This window comes from Aythya fuligula, chromosome 2 (assembly GCF_009819795.1).
Source record: "Aythya fuligula isolate bAytFul2 chromosome 2, bAytFul2.pri, whole genome shotgun sequence".
Taxonomy (NCBI): Eukaryota; Metazoa; Chordata; class Aves; order Anseriformes; family Anatidae; genus Aythya; species Aythya fuligula.
In genome coordinates this window covers 110,224,705-110,239,633 of record NC_045560.1, presented here as the reverse complement: position 1 = coordinate 110,239,633, position 14,929 = coordinate 110,224,705, and the positions used below count along the sequence as shown (strand labels likewise).

The 14,929-nt window shown below is 44.4% G+C and overlaps 2 protein-coding genes across 5 annotated transcripts in view; one reads left to right on the top strand and one right to left on the bottom strand.

Annotated features, from left to right (window-relative positions):
- ESCO1 (establishment of sister chromatid cohesion N-acetyltransferase 1) overlaps positions 1-4,390 on the top strand; it is a 33,157-nt gene extending 28,767 nt beyond the window's left edge. For both annotated transcript variants that reach the window (XM_032183466.1, XM_032183467.1), the window contains exons 10-12: positions 174-317; positions 718-905; positions 3,527-4,390. In XM_032183466.1, the coding sequence (XP_032039357.1) occupies positions 174-317; positions 718-905; positions 3,527-3,674 (480 nt within the window). In that variant the 3' untranslated portion in view covers positions 3,675-4,390. The remainder of the gene's footprint in view (positions 1-173; positions 318-717; positions 906-3,526) is intronic.
- A 2,829-nt stretch (positions 4,391-7,219) lies between these two features.
- The window catches only part of GREB1L (GREB1 like retinoic acid receptor coactivator), a 124,527-nt gene continuing 116,817 nt past the window's right edge, over positions 7,220-14,929 (bottom strand). For 2 of the 3 annotated variants that reach the window (XM_032183462.1, XM_032183465.1), the window contains exons 26-33: positions 13,549-13,710; positions 13,025-13,232; positions 12,188-12,353; positions 10,945-11,172; positions 9,497-9,638; positions 8,862-9,062; positions 7,823-7,961; positions 7,220-7,427 (exon numbers count right to left, since the gene is read on the bottom strand). In XM_032183462.1, the coding sequence (XP_032039353.1) occupies positions 7,264-7,427; positions 7,823-7,961; positions 8,862-9,062; positions 9,497-9,638; positions 10,945-11,172; positions 12,188-12,353; positions 13,025-13,232; positions 13,549-13,710 (1,410 nt within the window). In that variant the 3' untranslated portion in view covers positions 7,220-7,263. The remainder of the gene's footprint in view (positions 7,428-7,822; positions 7,962-8,861; positions 9,063-9,496; positions 9,639-10,944; positions 11,173-12,187; positions 12,354-13,024; positions 13,233-13,548; positions 13,711-14,929) is intronic. The other variant, XM_032183463.1, reaches the window with a different exon arrangement.

Sequence of the window (14,929 nt, the reverse complement as noted above, 5' to 3'; positions counted from 1 at the left end):
TATGTGGACTTGTGTGTTGCACATTCCTTCCAATAATCCTTAACTTCTGGAATAGTTTTTGGTGTTCTAGATAACTTAGTGTGTTTCTGTAAATCTGTAATTTTAATGTATATTTGTAAAAATATATATTTATACACGTGTTTCTTATGCAGCATTTCAACTTATTTTGACAGGTTGAAGAAATTAGAGAAATGGTAGACAATGACTTGGGATTTCAGCAAGCTCCACTCATGTGTTACTCTAGAACGAAAACTCTTCTTTTTATTTCTAATGACAAAAAAGTTATTGGCTGTTTAATTGCAGAGCATATCCAGTGGGTAAGTGATTGAACTGGAGAAAGGTAGCCTCTAAATTTGGTGCTTGGTGACTGTGTTCTTCAGACATGCTGAAACTATAGAATTACTTAAGAGTTTGAGACTAGCCATTTGGCAAATAAGTACAGACACTTTAATGACAGGGGGTAATAAGAATTAGATTTTCTTTGTTGATATTATTTTAAATCAGATAAGATTTAGTTTTTTTTTTTTTTGTGAGGTTAAATTGTTTATCTTATATTTCAATTCTGAAATTGTCAACAGAAATCAAATTAGACAGATGCATTCTTTTTGGTGAGGCGTTCAACATGTATGTATGTTCAACTGAAATATATTACACAAGAATTGTATTTAATCATTAATGATGCTTTTATATAGTAACATATTTTGACGTCACCTGCAGGGCTACAGAGTTATAGAAGAGAAGGTTCCAGAAGTTAGTTCAGAAAATGAAAAAGTCATATTCGAAAGACAGAAAGCATGGTGCTGTTCAACGTCACCAGAACCTGCTATTTGCGGGATTAGTCGAATATGGGTATTCAGCATGATGCGTCGAAAGAAGATTGCTTCTCGGATGATAGAGTGTCTCAGGTAATACCAGAAATGTTTCCTTGGTTATATGAGTTTGATGGACTGGAGTCCAAGAGATTTATTGCATTCGTTTGGGTCTCAGGCTTGCATCTTTACATTTCCAGCGATACTGGCAATGTAGAGGTGAGCACAGCGGATGATTCCAGTGTTCTGTGGTGTTCAGTAACTAACTGAACTCAGTGTTCTGCAGGTTGTCTTAACAGTAACCTTTATGCTAAGTGCAGTTGTAATGAGCCAGCCTAGCCGACTGCAGATGAGCTTGGGTAAATTCCTCTGAGGTAATTACGAGTGGAGGAAGTGAGACTGTCTTTGGTCAGAGTATCTAAGGTCACAGTGTTAAGGACTGTGACCTAATCATTGGCCAAGTGTCTGTTCCGTAGAGGTAGCAAAGGGAAAAGAGCAGAAACACGTACCCAGAACTATTTGATACAGTCAAGTGGCTAACAGCCGTACTTCAGTGATAGTTTTAACCTTTTTATTTTTTTGGCTTTGCTCAGGTTTGCTGAGACTTCTGTAACATTAACTTCCATAGAGATTTAGTAGCTTGTAATGAGTGTATTCAGCTGAGGACTAAGTACTAGATGCATAAAAGGACACAAATATTCACACTGCTGTTCAGACAAATGTTAAAAATGTTGAATCTCCAAACCTTTGTTCATCTTTTTTTCTTTTTTTTCTTTTTTCCCCTGTTCTCTGGAAACTCCTAAACATTAAAATACTTTCTTCTAGTGACATTTCCTAGAAGTCTGACTCCCTGTCCTGAGTGATGTGTAAAACTACCCAACTCTTGTTATTGCTGGGCTGTCAGGTTTGTGCCAGCTGCCTGGCTAGCCTCATCCTGTTGGAGTTTGTGGCACAGGGACGCTCGTGTGTCTGCCAGTCCTCACACTTGCAGCTATTTGGAGAGCCTGGCAAAGCTGTTCCACAGCAAGATAAATGCATCCAAATGGCTGGTGCAGCAACTCGAAATTTCCTGTTAGGTCACGTTCTGTCTGAACTATCAGCTGTAGAACTGGATTCAGATAAGCATATTACCATGATGATTTTGGGGTGCTTTTCTTTTTGGAGGCTGATTTTTAATCCGTGTATTCAGTAGTATCCTATAAACTATTTATGCTGGAAGGACTTCTTCCCAGAGCAATGCTTGAGCTGTTCCCTCAGTCACAGCTCTAAAGGATCCTTGGAGTCCTTTTTAATGGATTGTTACTGCTATCAAGAAGAGGTGTCAGTTCTCCTCTTAGCTGTGCACTGCACCTCACCTTTTACAGTTTTCTGGTGCTCGTTTAGCCTTCCACTAGATCATTTTTAATTTGCTAAGTAGTAGAAAGCAGGTTCACCCAAAAGAGCTCTTTTTTGATGCCCAGTTAGCTGGTTTGCAGAAAGGCTGAATGTGCGCTGGGTTTGGTGTGAGGGAGGGAGCGCAGGAAGTTGCAGAAGGCGACGTAAAGGAGCAAGGCCTGCTTTTTAATGGCAGTAAGCAGTTGGATCTGCTCAGCTGCTGGTGAAGCTTCAGCCTCAGTGTCTCCCTGAGCAAAAGGCAGTATGAACAGGATGATTCTGGTAGCCAGCTAAATCCCGCCTTCAAAATGTTGAAGGTATCCTAGCAGAAGTTAAGTTCACTTTGAGAGCGTCTGCTCCATTTCACTTGAGCTTGCAACGCTTGGAGTCAAAAATACACAATGCAATACATAAATAGGTCCTCAGACTGTCTTGACTGGTATTTTCCAAAATCATCTTCCTAAAGGTAGTAATATACTATTGAGAAGGCAATAAAGCTGGTAATAATTGAAGAAAGACTTTGTTGCTGTTGTCTTTTCCTCAAGATGTAATGGAGATGTCCATATATGATAGGTGTTAACACTTGCTCTGCAAGTACCTGCAAGTATATTTTACCAGAACTCAAAAAGGTAACTTTGGGAGTTTCTTCTGTTTCCAAAGAAGTTTATTTTGTTTTTCCCATCACCAAGGTCTTAAAGCCTGAGATCAGTTTTCTAACTTTGCTCACGTAGCCATCCAAAAAAATACAGTGGTATCTTTGATTCTTTCCTACCTTCAAGTAAGAATAGAACATGTATGTGATATTTTCATGAAGTTAGATCGAATCTTCATGTAATCGCTATTGAAAATGTATCACTTAGGAATTTTGTGCTATGTTCTTAAACGTCCTAAATTAATCCAAGCTGTGCTCTATCCAAATGTCAAATGTTTTGTTTATTTGTTATTTGTTTCTTCAAACTAGAAACTTCAAATTTCATCTGGTCTGTTGAGACCCCTCAGTCAGGACCCTAACTGCTTTGCAGCTTACATTTTCATTCCTGGTGATTGTAGCCCCATAGTTCTAGCAGTGTCTTTTCTGTGAAGAAATAGTTGGAATGATTTCAGACCTTCTTTTAAGCTCTGAAATAGAACTGTTGTTGCAACTCGGATGAAATTGCCCTCTACAAACACTTTTTAAGATACCAAAACCTTCCTAGCACGAATGATTCCTTTTACCATTTGGAAAGAGGATATAGCAAATACAAATGGAGGTTTCTGATGGGTTGTAGCCTAATAGCATAAATACTCTTACGTTATTTCCTGAGGGTGATTAATGTGTTGTGTTCTTCTTTTCTTCCAAACAGGAGCAACTTCATATATGGCTCATACTTAAGTAAAGAAGAAATTGCTTTCTCCGACCCCACTCCTGATGGAAAACTCTTTGCGACGCAGTACTGTGGCACCGGCCAGTTCCTAGTATACAACTTCCTCAATGGACAGCATCAGACTTAACTGCTTCTGAAGGAATTCCCTTTTTATCGGGAGACTTCTGCCAAAATGTACTGAATCGGTGCAGACCTTACGCAGAAGCCAGGGCCATTTTTCTTACCGTGAACTCAGGACTGGTAACAACCAAAAGGTTGTACTATTTTATTAAAATTGTAAACAATGCAGTAATAGGCTAACTTTGTTTTTTTAAAAGAAAGATATTTTATTAACTTTTACAGAAGTTTGATTGTATTTTATCTAGTTAGTCATGTTTACATGCAGCAGAAAATTGTTCATAGTGGACTGTAAACTAAAATGCAAAGACTATAGTCTCACTGATGAGTACCTGCTGAAGTTCTTAACGTGGTGATATACCAGTGCTTAAACACCGCGGGTGGGTGAGGCAGCAGAGTCCAAGCCTGAGCTCCTGGCATGCATCCTGCGCACGGCCGGGTGTAAGGGCAGCCTGGGTGATGGCTGCGGGGAAACTCGTTTTACCTCCCGTCTCCCGCAGAGGTGGAATGAAACCCCCACGGAGCGGTGTGCTCTTGGTGTCCCTGCAAGTGCTGTACTGAGTATATACCTCTGTTAGCGGACTTCACTTGGATACTTGTCGCTCCTTCATAAAGCTCTCCTCTTTTAAAGGGTTTGTATGTTGAAAAACTGCTGTGGCCTTTCTTGATCTGTACATAATGTAGATAGATTGAAAATAAAATTCTTGATAGCTTTTTCTAAAGTTACTCTGTATTGATACCGAGTGTGAATGAATCTTCGGTGTGTTTTATACTTTCGTTTCTGTGAGAGATTACCTTAGCAGCTAAAGGCAGCTGCTGGGCGTTTGGAAGTGCTCCTTGGAAAGCAGCCACTGCATCTCACCTGCTTGGGACCGGAATCACCTGACTGACGACGCGTTTGCATTGCATGCTTACGGTCAGTTCCCAGCAGCTCTGGCTCAGTAGCAACCTGCTATGAGGTAAGATGGGAGGTAGTAAGTTCATACTTGAAAAATGGCTTAAAAACCATACTGTGGGATGGGTAAGATTCAGGTGAAATTTAAACATTTGTGGTTTTTTAATTTTGGAACTCTAAGATCACAGGTACCCAGCCTGAAAAATCCGTAGGACTGGCAGGATGCTGAACTAACCTTTTTGTAACAAGTAACACTCAGTGTAGCACTATGCTGTGAGTTTCTCCGGTATAAGCACTACGTTTTAAGGCATTTAAAAAAAAAAAAAACAACAACAACATAAACTTTGTCTGGTGCAAACAGTTAAAATAGAGGCAGTCTTAAATGGTAACTTAATATATTCAAATTTAATGAAAGCACATTATAGACATACCATAGCCACAACTTCAGACAGTTTCAGTTCATAAACAATAACATGAGGTAGACTGACTAGTGAAGCTAAATTCACCAAGTTTTTGGTTAAGAAAACTTTACACTAGGAAAGCAACGTTTTGAACCCTCCTCCAAAAGTCACAAAAAGCAATTACATAAGTTAAGCAAAAAGCATTTGAATATGATTCTTTAAATCTTAGTTTACATTCAAATTTAACCTGCGAATAGACAGTAACATCTACAGGAAAAATATAACGCTGGCCAATTTAATACATTCATAAGAATGGCCTTGATGGTGAGGCTTAAACCGAAAAAGGAATAACGATAACCCAGATGTCAAATAACAGTATCCTTTCCAGGAATTCACAGGCAACAAGTTAAAAGTTTTCAACCGGCCAGGCCTACAGGGTTTGAGCTTCTTAGTATCTATCCTCTTTTCCATTATAAAGCTCCTTGCTTCTGCATGGCAGAGAGAGAGGTAAGGAAACTGGTTTACTGTTCCTCGGTAAAGGAAGGCAAATACGCTGACGTTCTGACTTCGTGCTCAACCTTCAGGACAATTTTGCACTGCCTCACCAGAGGGCTAACTCGCCAGAGTAGTCTCAGCACCTGGACTTTTAAGAACTTAGTGCAAACATCAAATACACAAACAAAAGGGAACCTTTTCCTGACGGCTCAGTACCTCATGCTTCACACTGAGACTCGGGGTGTCCTGCAGCCCTTCTGGCAAAACCAGAAACACTGGAACGCAGTCAGCTGCGTACCAAAAGCTTCGAGAAGCATCGTGTGCGTTCCTACATCTTCCAAGTGTTAAATATAAGGCAGGTTGTGTCTGAAGGAAAATATAAATGTACAGAACTGGGTTGTTCACATGAAATTTGCCAAATGTACAGCATCAGAGTGAAGCTACATTAAGACATTTATATGCAACCCATTTTCCTTTAGCCTCAGTCTAATATATGTTGTTTTTCCCATTTGTAAACACCTTTTCACCAGATACAGAAGTTGCTCAATTGACACTGTGTTTAAAAAAAAATGCAGCTTTGGCAGGTCCTTCTCCAATGAGTTGTAGGTCAAGGATAAAGCAAGATGTGTTAGGTTTGGGGGGATTAGATGAACGTACCTGAACCTCTTCTAAAAACATGCTGCACTTTTTAATAAATGGGGTTATGATGTGCAGGGATATTTTTATTTTGGAAAGATCTGGAAACACCAATTGGTTAACTGCACGAGGAAAACAGCGTACTGGTGTGCTTCAACCCTGACAGCCGAATCGTACCATGCTGTGTTCTTTCTGGAGCAGCTCGCAGGCCACAGCCGCTATGCACAGGGGTCAACCAAACGAGGGGCTGGCGGTGCTAGGCGGGGGTTGCTTCTGGACAGAATCTCTCCTGAGCAGCCCCAGCTCCTCAGGATTTCCCCCCTAAGCTGTTGTACGCGCTGCTCTCATTCAGTTGGACTCTTCTTTTCTCTCCCCAGTGCAGCCCCGGCACTGATGCCCTCCTGGCACCTGAATCACCTACAGCCGTGAACGGACAGACCTGATCTTACACCTGCAGCCAGCTGGAGCTGCGTGAGGACACCGAGCAAGCCAAGGTACCTAGCGGGTGAAGTAACGCTGCTGGGAGCGCCTGTGTGCACGGTGCCTGCCACGCCTCTGCTGATTTGTTCAGGTTTAAGTAGTAAACTTAGAACACCTGTGGAAATTTTGCCAAAGACAGCTTCAATACATACACAATTACAAATCTTCAACTAACACTGCACAGAGAACAAGACTATTCCTTTTAATACAAATACCTACGTTACATTGTAGTTTCAAACCCCTGAGTATTCCCGTACCGAAGTACAGAGCTGAAGAGAAACAGCGGGCTCTCCTCCACGTATCTTCAATAAATCCCATATGCTGCGCTGAGTTTCTTGTAACACATTCAAGCTAGCAGCTGCGGAAAGCAGCCTCTTCCCCTAGCTCAGCTGAAGGTAAAGAGAATTCTTCATTGACCAAATCACGTCCTCTTCCTAGATCCTACGCCTCGGCTGGCGGTGTGATTAGTGCCAGCGGTTGGGACTGATGAGAACATAACACGAATCCACGATCCTTCAAATCGTAACTGCTGTGGTAATTTTATACCTAGGAATAAAGCCTACTTTAGAATTTTGGGGAATCCTTTAGAGAAGTCTAGATAAATATTGGTTGCACTTTGCTCCACAGTGATTGTACTTTTTTTTTTAAAAAAAAAGTTCTTTTTTTCTTTGTTATCGGTGTCTTATCGAAGCTTATATATGGCGTCCGGTAAGAAAATAGAGTGGTTTGTCATCGCTGCTGTTAGCAGTTTGAAACTCATCCCGGAGGCGGAACTGCCACTCGTCCTCCAGCTCCAAGCGGACTATCGTCTGCCGTAGCGAGCTTCTGTCTTGACATATGACGCACAGCGTGGCACCTTCAATGGAAAAGCACGTTAGATCCTCGGTACAATAACAACTGTCTTTTCTCAATTCATTGCCCTAGGCAGTGTAAGTACAAGGCATTAGTATCAACTGTAGCAGAGAGCACGAACTGTAGCAGAGCACATGATGTCACTTTATAATAACATAATGAACGTGATTTATCAAAGCTTAGCTAAGGTTCAATTGCCTGCGCTTACTACTAAAGGGGCAGCATTTTACACTCCAAAAATAAACAATCCATCTGCTTCTTCTCCACAATGGCAGCAGCAACCGCAAACGGAGCTGCTTAATGAACCTGTCTGTTCTTCTAACTGTTCCCTTTTCCTCCGTGCTACCGCTTCACAGGCAAGCAAGGCAACGAGGCTGTGCAGCAGGGCAAGGTGATTACCTTTCAGAAACCTGAACCGCTTGAGGAGGTCCGCGCCCACAAAAGAGTCACAGAGATAGAGCAGAAGTCCGCTGAAAAACACCCCTTCGCAGTTGACGTTGACCGAGTGCGGGCGGGAGCTAACGTAGCATATCGCCACCTGGAACAGAAGGGGAAAAGAAAGGCAGCCTGTCTCCGTTAGCAAACGTTAGTTAACTAATTACACGGGCACTGAAACTGGCGAAGCGCCAGCTCCTTTGTGCAGCCGCGTGTCTTTTGCTGGCCGCAGTGGCCAGCCAAGTGGTTGCCAGCACTGGGACTCTCCCGCGTTTCAGTGCCGTGACGCTTCCTGTACTGAAGGGTTTCTCCTCTGCCTTGCCACTGACCTCTGTGAAACAGGCCAGAAAAAAAGTCATGTTGGGCTTTCCCTCTGCTTCAGACCCTGTTCAAACTGACTGAAGGGTTCAAAAATTACATCTGCCTATCTATAGATACACTTGCAAAAATAATAAAAAAAGTTTCCCTAGAAGCCCATTTCACAAAAAGAAGAGCCTGTAAATAAATGGAGAGAAGCACTGCACAGAAAGAGCTTCGTCCATCAGTGAAGCGAGCCACCAGAAGAGTTGCATCAGAAACTCTCAGCCAGAACAAGCTTGTTGCAAGGATAAAGCAAGCACAGATGATAACGTGCTGTAAAAACATGGGTGTGACAGTGATCTGAAAACTTCTGTGGGTAGCTGTACAGAAAGCTACAGAGCACACCCAGTTTTGTCACGGCAAAGCGGCATCACTTCAGAACTTTTGCTCTATGTGAAATATTATTTACGTAAGATGGACGTGCCCCCTCCCTCTGGTCTCTGCCCGCACCACCCAGCGAGGAGGTTTTACTGCCAGCCCCCCAGAGCTCCTTCAAGCTCAAACACCAGAGATGTTTTACATCAGCATCTTCAAACGCTACCCGTGGTGCTGGGGGTTCACAAAAGGGGTTTTTCAACCTAAAGAACGAGTCGCAGTGAAGGTTGGTGTTTACCGGTCCCCGTTACCCCTGTGTGTTTTGTACCTCGAGCCCGATGTTCAGGTAGCAGTCAATGGCCAGCACCGGGTTCTTGAAGTTGTGAACGGCCTTGGGGAAGAGTTTGTACGTCGCGTGCTGAAGGAACTTCTCCAGGAGGAACTGCGATGGGGCTGCCAACAAGGTATGCTCGCTGTCCGGGGCACAGACGTACTGAAGAGGCATTATTGGTGCCAGGCTGTCCGAAACCTGCAACAAAACCAAGGAGAGCAACTTCTAACCCCTCCTCTAAGTGCATCTTCTCTGCAGGAGTTCATCCAGTTAGGGAAGGGGTCACCATGGCAGAGAAGCACCCACAGCTTCTCCGGGCAGCCTGTGCCAGTGCCTCACCGCCCTCTGAGTGAAGAATTTCTTCCTAATGCCTAATCTAAATCTCCCCTCTTTTAGTTTAAAACTGTTTTAGTGTAAAACCATTAATAGATCAGGAGGATTGTTGTTAATAACTTATAATTAGTAATGTATTTATTATTTTCTATTTAGGTGGCAGCCCTACCACAGATTATGAATGTTAGATTTCAAATAAGCCCTAAATAAACCTAAAGGGCTAAAAAATTCATTCTTTCTAAGGTAACCAGGTCCTGACTTTACCCTCAGTGTAGGGTGGAGCACACACACACACTCACCATGATTTTAGGCTTAACGATGAAGTCCTTTTGTCCTCCAACCTGGATATGTTTCTTCATGACACTGAAGTTGTTGAAGCGACAGATGAGCAGGCCACTGCTGTTGGTCCTCAGATTAAAATCTACATCTTCACAGAAATACCTGGACATTAAACACAAGATGACTAAACCAGCTGTGCTGCTGCTGGGAGTAAGCCAGCTTTCACACAGCCTCGGCTAAAATGCATCAGAGCTGGCCTAGCAGTGATTTCTGGAGACAGTGCGATACGGTTCCTGTACAAATTCTCTGCACAGTGCCTAAGAACCATTTCCTCAGCGTGTTCCCGGTGTAGGAAAGCGGTTTCAGGTAATCCAAAGACAAAACAAATCTTCACTTTTCAGCATGCCTGCAGGTTTCTTCCTCGTAGCAAGCTTGGCCATGCCTCTCACCCTCGTCATGTACTGGCACCGAGCACTTCGTCACCTCCCTTTTGTTTTCCCTTCTCTTTTTTATTTATTTATTTTTCCCTGTATTTTAAAGTTGACATATTTTAGAGCGCTGCAGTGTCCAGCCTCCAGAGAAACAGGCTTGGACAAATATTTGGCTGCGGGAGACAGAGCAGCAGAGACCTAACGCATACCCTGCATTACTTCAGGTGTGACGGTCCTGTCTGTGGGCTGACTCCCATCTCATGATTCAGCCAGGCAGAGAACGTGACATCAAGCGCTCTGCAAGCCATGCCAGACCCTGGCTTGCACTGGCTGCCTGCAGCTCCTCGCTCAAATACACGGGCTCCCTGAAAATAGCAGCAGGAGATGCCCCAGGGCCAGAGAGGGGGTTTACTCCAAACTCACTTGGCCACGATCAGGGGGGACAGGGAATTGGATTTTGCCAGCCCAATGTCTGCGATGAGAATTAGAGGTAAAGCCCCATGACAACAGTGGTTTATTTAAATGCTTTAGGATGGAGTTGGAAAGAGGAAGGGAAGAAAAGGAAGTTTATAGCGGAAAGTTAACTGTTCATCACTTTAAGTCCCAAACCAGGTGGCAACAGGGAGGAGAGGTGAGCGAAGTGCCAGGAATCCCTCCTCAGGGCATGTGGCGTAGCAGTGCTCAGCCTCTGCCTACACTCCTGCTCTCAGTCACACAGCAGGCTCCTGCCTCTTACAAAGGCTTCCTGTGACTGCTGTCACTTTGGCCTCCTCCCTCTATTATTGCTCTCCTCCTCATTTATTTTTTTCTCCTGAAGCTTTTCTTCTTTGATCCCTGCCCCTTCAGTCCTCTGCAGCCCTCCCTTGCCTCGCCTCACAGTCTCCCTCCGGCAGCTCTTTTGGCGCAGCGTGCACCCACTGTGCTGTGATCGTGTACCTCAGCCCGGACCCTCTGATTTATCCCCAAAGCATTTAGAAAACACAGCGACAAGCTGCTTGTCACGCCACCCCCTTTCAGCACCAGCACGTCTTGCCTACCTGTTCAGATCATATTGCACATTCTGGGTCAGGTCTATGTTGAGCAGTATAAAGTCACGCACGTGGCACCTGGAGAACGGAGCCTTCGTGCTCCTGGCATTCAGCTTGCTGTTCCACTTCTGCACGCCCAGTATTGCATAGTGAACGATTTTGGGGGTGGCTTCCATGTGCTGGAGAACACTCTTCAAGGAGACGTTCTTACTGGTACCCTCAGGCTCCAGGGACTGGCTGCAAAACGTAATCATACAACATACAAAGCTGGCTGATTATGCTTATAGAACACGTGCCATATATAAGTGCTTCTGTGTGTGAATATATCTATATATTTGTATAATTAATGGAATGTATATACAGGTCCAAGAAAGTCCATTAGCAATCGCTACTGTTTATTCTCCGTGCTGTAAAATATATAAACAAACACAGACTTTAAACAGCAGCCAATTCATCTTATCCCCTCAATTTACTCCTCCGAGGAAAACAGGCTCTTCGGCAGAATCAGGTCTTCTGCAGCAATTTAGAAAAGGAAAAGGAATCACCTCATGCAGCATTTCTGGAAGGCTGTTTTTTCGGTAATGAACAGCACAAGCACTGAGAGCGACAGCTTAAAGCCTTCTGAAAAGCAGAAGCTTCCGAAACAAACCTTTCATTGGTAAACATAAATTGAATCAAAAGAAACAAGGGAAGTAAAATACTGAGAAATCACCCCAAATAGTCACTGAAAGCGCGAGTGGCTTTCGGCACAGCTGTGCACAGGCAGAGGTTTGCAGACGATGCTCGCTGTGGGACATGGCCGTAAGGGCAGAGCCAGGTGGAAGCGTGTCACAGCGTTAGGTTGGATTTCGGTGGCAAGCAGGACAAATCTGCAGCCTTCCCCCTGCTCTGAGTGAGGGGCAGATGGTAGCAAGGAGAAGGATGCGGTTTTTTGGCATTTTAGGGAATAGATCTAGTGTCCAAGCGTGCTGTTCCTGGACTATTTAACTAGCAATTGAGTAGATAATGACCGCTGTGAGGCCTTTTGGATAGCCTGCCTGATGTTGCTGCATCCAAGTCACTGCCAAAAGCGGCTCTCTTAGCCGTAGTTTGAGTGCACTCCCAGCACTTCCAGCTGCCCTGCCTTCCCAGCTGTCTGGTCTTCCACTCGCTGTCGGATGCTACAGATGAGCCAAGCTGCAGGTGCTGACTGGAGCGGTGCTGCTGTCCCTGCTGGATCGGAGAAACTGCCCTGCGCTGGGTAGTGACTCACCTGGACTGTTCGTGGACGCTGTGGATGTTCCACAGCACGCAGGAATCATCCATGACCACAATGAAAGGCCACACGCACTGGCGTTTGACCCCCAGCTCCTCCAAGCGGTTTCGCTCCAGCTCCAGGTTGTGGTAGGACAGCTCCTTAATCAGAAACCTGGCAGCACCTGAGGAAACACCGGAATGGAGACGGACAGAGATCTCGGTTTGACTTCATCACTCTCTCTTCCCAAAGGAAGGCTACGCAATGAGCTGCAATCATTACCCTTTATGAACTTCGTGCTCAGAACATCTCAGTTTAAAAAGAAATCTAAATGGCCCCTTTTCAGTGTGACTGCAATCTAAAAGGCAAGCTATGAAGAAAAGCAGGCTTTTTAAGAGACTACAGAAAGTGATGTAGTGGGCACTGAAAGAATAACTTGAATCAAAGAGTGTCTGAGATCTGAAAACTGAAGCTATTTAAAACTTCTCGCAGGAAGAACTCCGAAACTCCAGGAAAATGAAGTCCAAAGTTCAAGTCCCCAGTGTTCAGCTGCAGTTAATATTTAGCTTCAGCTAACAGAAAAAGAAAAATGTGTAAAACGTCTAGAATGAACATTCACACAGCAGGGCTGAGCAAAATGACCAAATACGGCCGAAAAGCCATCAGATTTTAAACTGAGAAGGCAGTGATCACTGCAAATATCCCCCCTATGTCCCTCGCAGCATTTCTTTCAAACCACCACATTCTGCACACAGCTTGCTGCTATTGCCACAGCACTGTGAAGCGTTTCACAAGGTGACCCGTGTTGCCCAGCACGGATGTTGGTGTTTTCACAGCACTGCTGGTGTCTCTTACCAACGCCAGCGTTGTTGAACATGCCAGGCAGGACGAGCATGATGTGGTTGGGCCAGTACTTGCGGTACAGCGGCATTTCGTACTCCTTGACCACCAGGAGGTGGAGGTGGCTGATGCCTTCCATGGCGTGGTAGAGGTTCAAGAGGCCGTGTTCGTGACGTCCGCTTGATGGAGTGAAGATTGGACTCTTGACTGCGTTCAAATTCTGCTAGAACAGGAGACATTTGGCCAACATTACATAAAAACCTGGTTATTCCTGACGTGGGTTTTTATTTGTTATATATTCTGGTCTTGAACGTTATTGATCATTGCAACACGCCAGGACTGGGATACTAGGAAGACAAATAGGGACGATTCTCTTCAAAAACTCCAGTTCTAAGGAGAGTTAGGTAAGAATTATGCAAAGGACTAAGATAAAAGAAGGAAAAAATAAACCTGCCAACCACCACTGACTTGCAAACGTCTGTCAAGCTGACTGCACTCAGCGTATGCAGCCAGCAGATGGACGAGAGCAGCACACGCACCTTGTCAGAAACGAGTGGGAGCCGCATGCTTTCGAGATGTTTTCCTTGCTTGCTGAAGACAAAATGGTTCTCTTTGGACTTGGGGATTATAAAATGCAGTTGCACTTCTTCTCCTAGCATCGAGGATGAAAATGTGAACGCATGCAGGGTGGAGTCAGACACCTGTATAAAACAAAAAGAAGCGGGAGAAGGATTTGCAAGCAGGTAATCCAAAAGGAGCAGTTGGCAGCCTGCTCTTGCAGTCACAATACTGGCAGCCACCACAAAAGAACATCCACAACATTTTGTTTCAGTAGCTAACTTTATTATATTCTCATTTCCTCTCCCATAAGCTGCATTGTTTAGGCATGAAACTTGCCTCGCTATTACAACAGCCAGCCTTCTGTACCAGTAACCATCTTTGGCCCACCTGGGCTCTTCTGAAGGCTGTCTGAGCTGGAAATTATTTGTCGGTATTTACAAGGAGAAATGAAATACACAGACACAGGGAAAGAAACCGTCCCAACACATTTTCCCAGAAGATTCAAAGACACAGGTAACAGCAGGCTCTGCCTCCACAGCAGAGAGCTCTGCCATTCACAGGCAGCAGCAGCAGCACAGCCGCATTAGGGTGGTGTTTGTCCTGTGGCAGCACTCTGGTAAGCAGCTAAGTAACCAAGGCAGACCCCGTTAACAAGGCTGTGAGGTATCTGGGTGAGCCTGAGCTTGCACAGCGCTGCACGGAGCCATGTATGTGGATACAAAGTGCCTGCATATCTGGTAAGACTTCATCCTCGAGAGGCACGTGTCTTAGCTCAAGGTCAAACCATTTACTCTTAGCAGTCACCCCTCTATAATCTTTACTAAACAACCAAAATAATCAGCCTAAGCGTGGATGAAGAATATAAAGGGTTTTATTTAGGTTCTGCTAGAGCATTTCCGTATCTTTTCCCCTCCTCACTATCCAGTGACTCCCCTTTGGATACCTAATTTCTCTGAGTTTAACTCTCCTAATTCTACATGCACAGCTCAGGCGTACAAGTGGATATTCATATTTATTACTCATCACTGTGTTTGACAAAGACGTGTAAAGGGAACAAAGGAGTCCTTTGGGAGGATTTGCTTGTGCCAACACGCTGAATGAAGCACGAGGTTTCAAACAGATCTGCTGGGGCTGCTCTGCAGTACCTGACACTGTACAGTTCCAGGTCAGCCTGCTGGGTTAATAACAAGCTGTTGGGAAGGATTAGTAAGCAAGGAAAGAATGAACTGGGGTGAGAAACCTCCTAGCCAACCATTGCTGGTGGTTAATAATGTCTGAGCTATCAACCAGGAAAAATCTTACCTGCCAGCCTCCCGTGAGCACAGCTGTTTATTCTGGAGCTCAAAAGGATTACGAAAC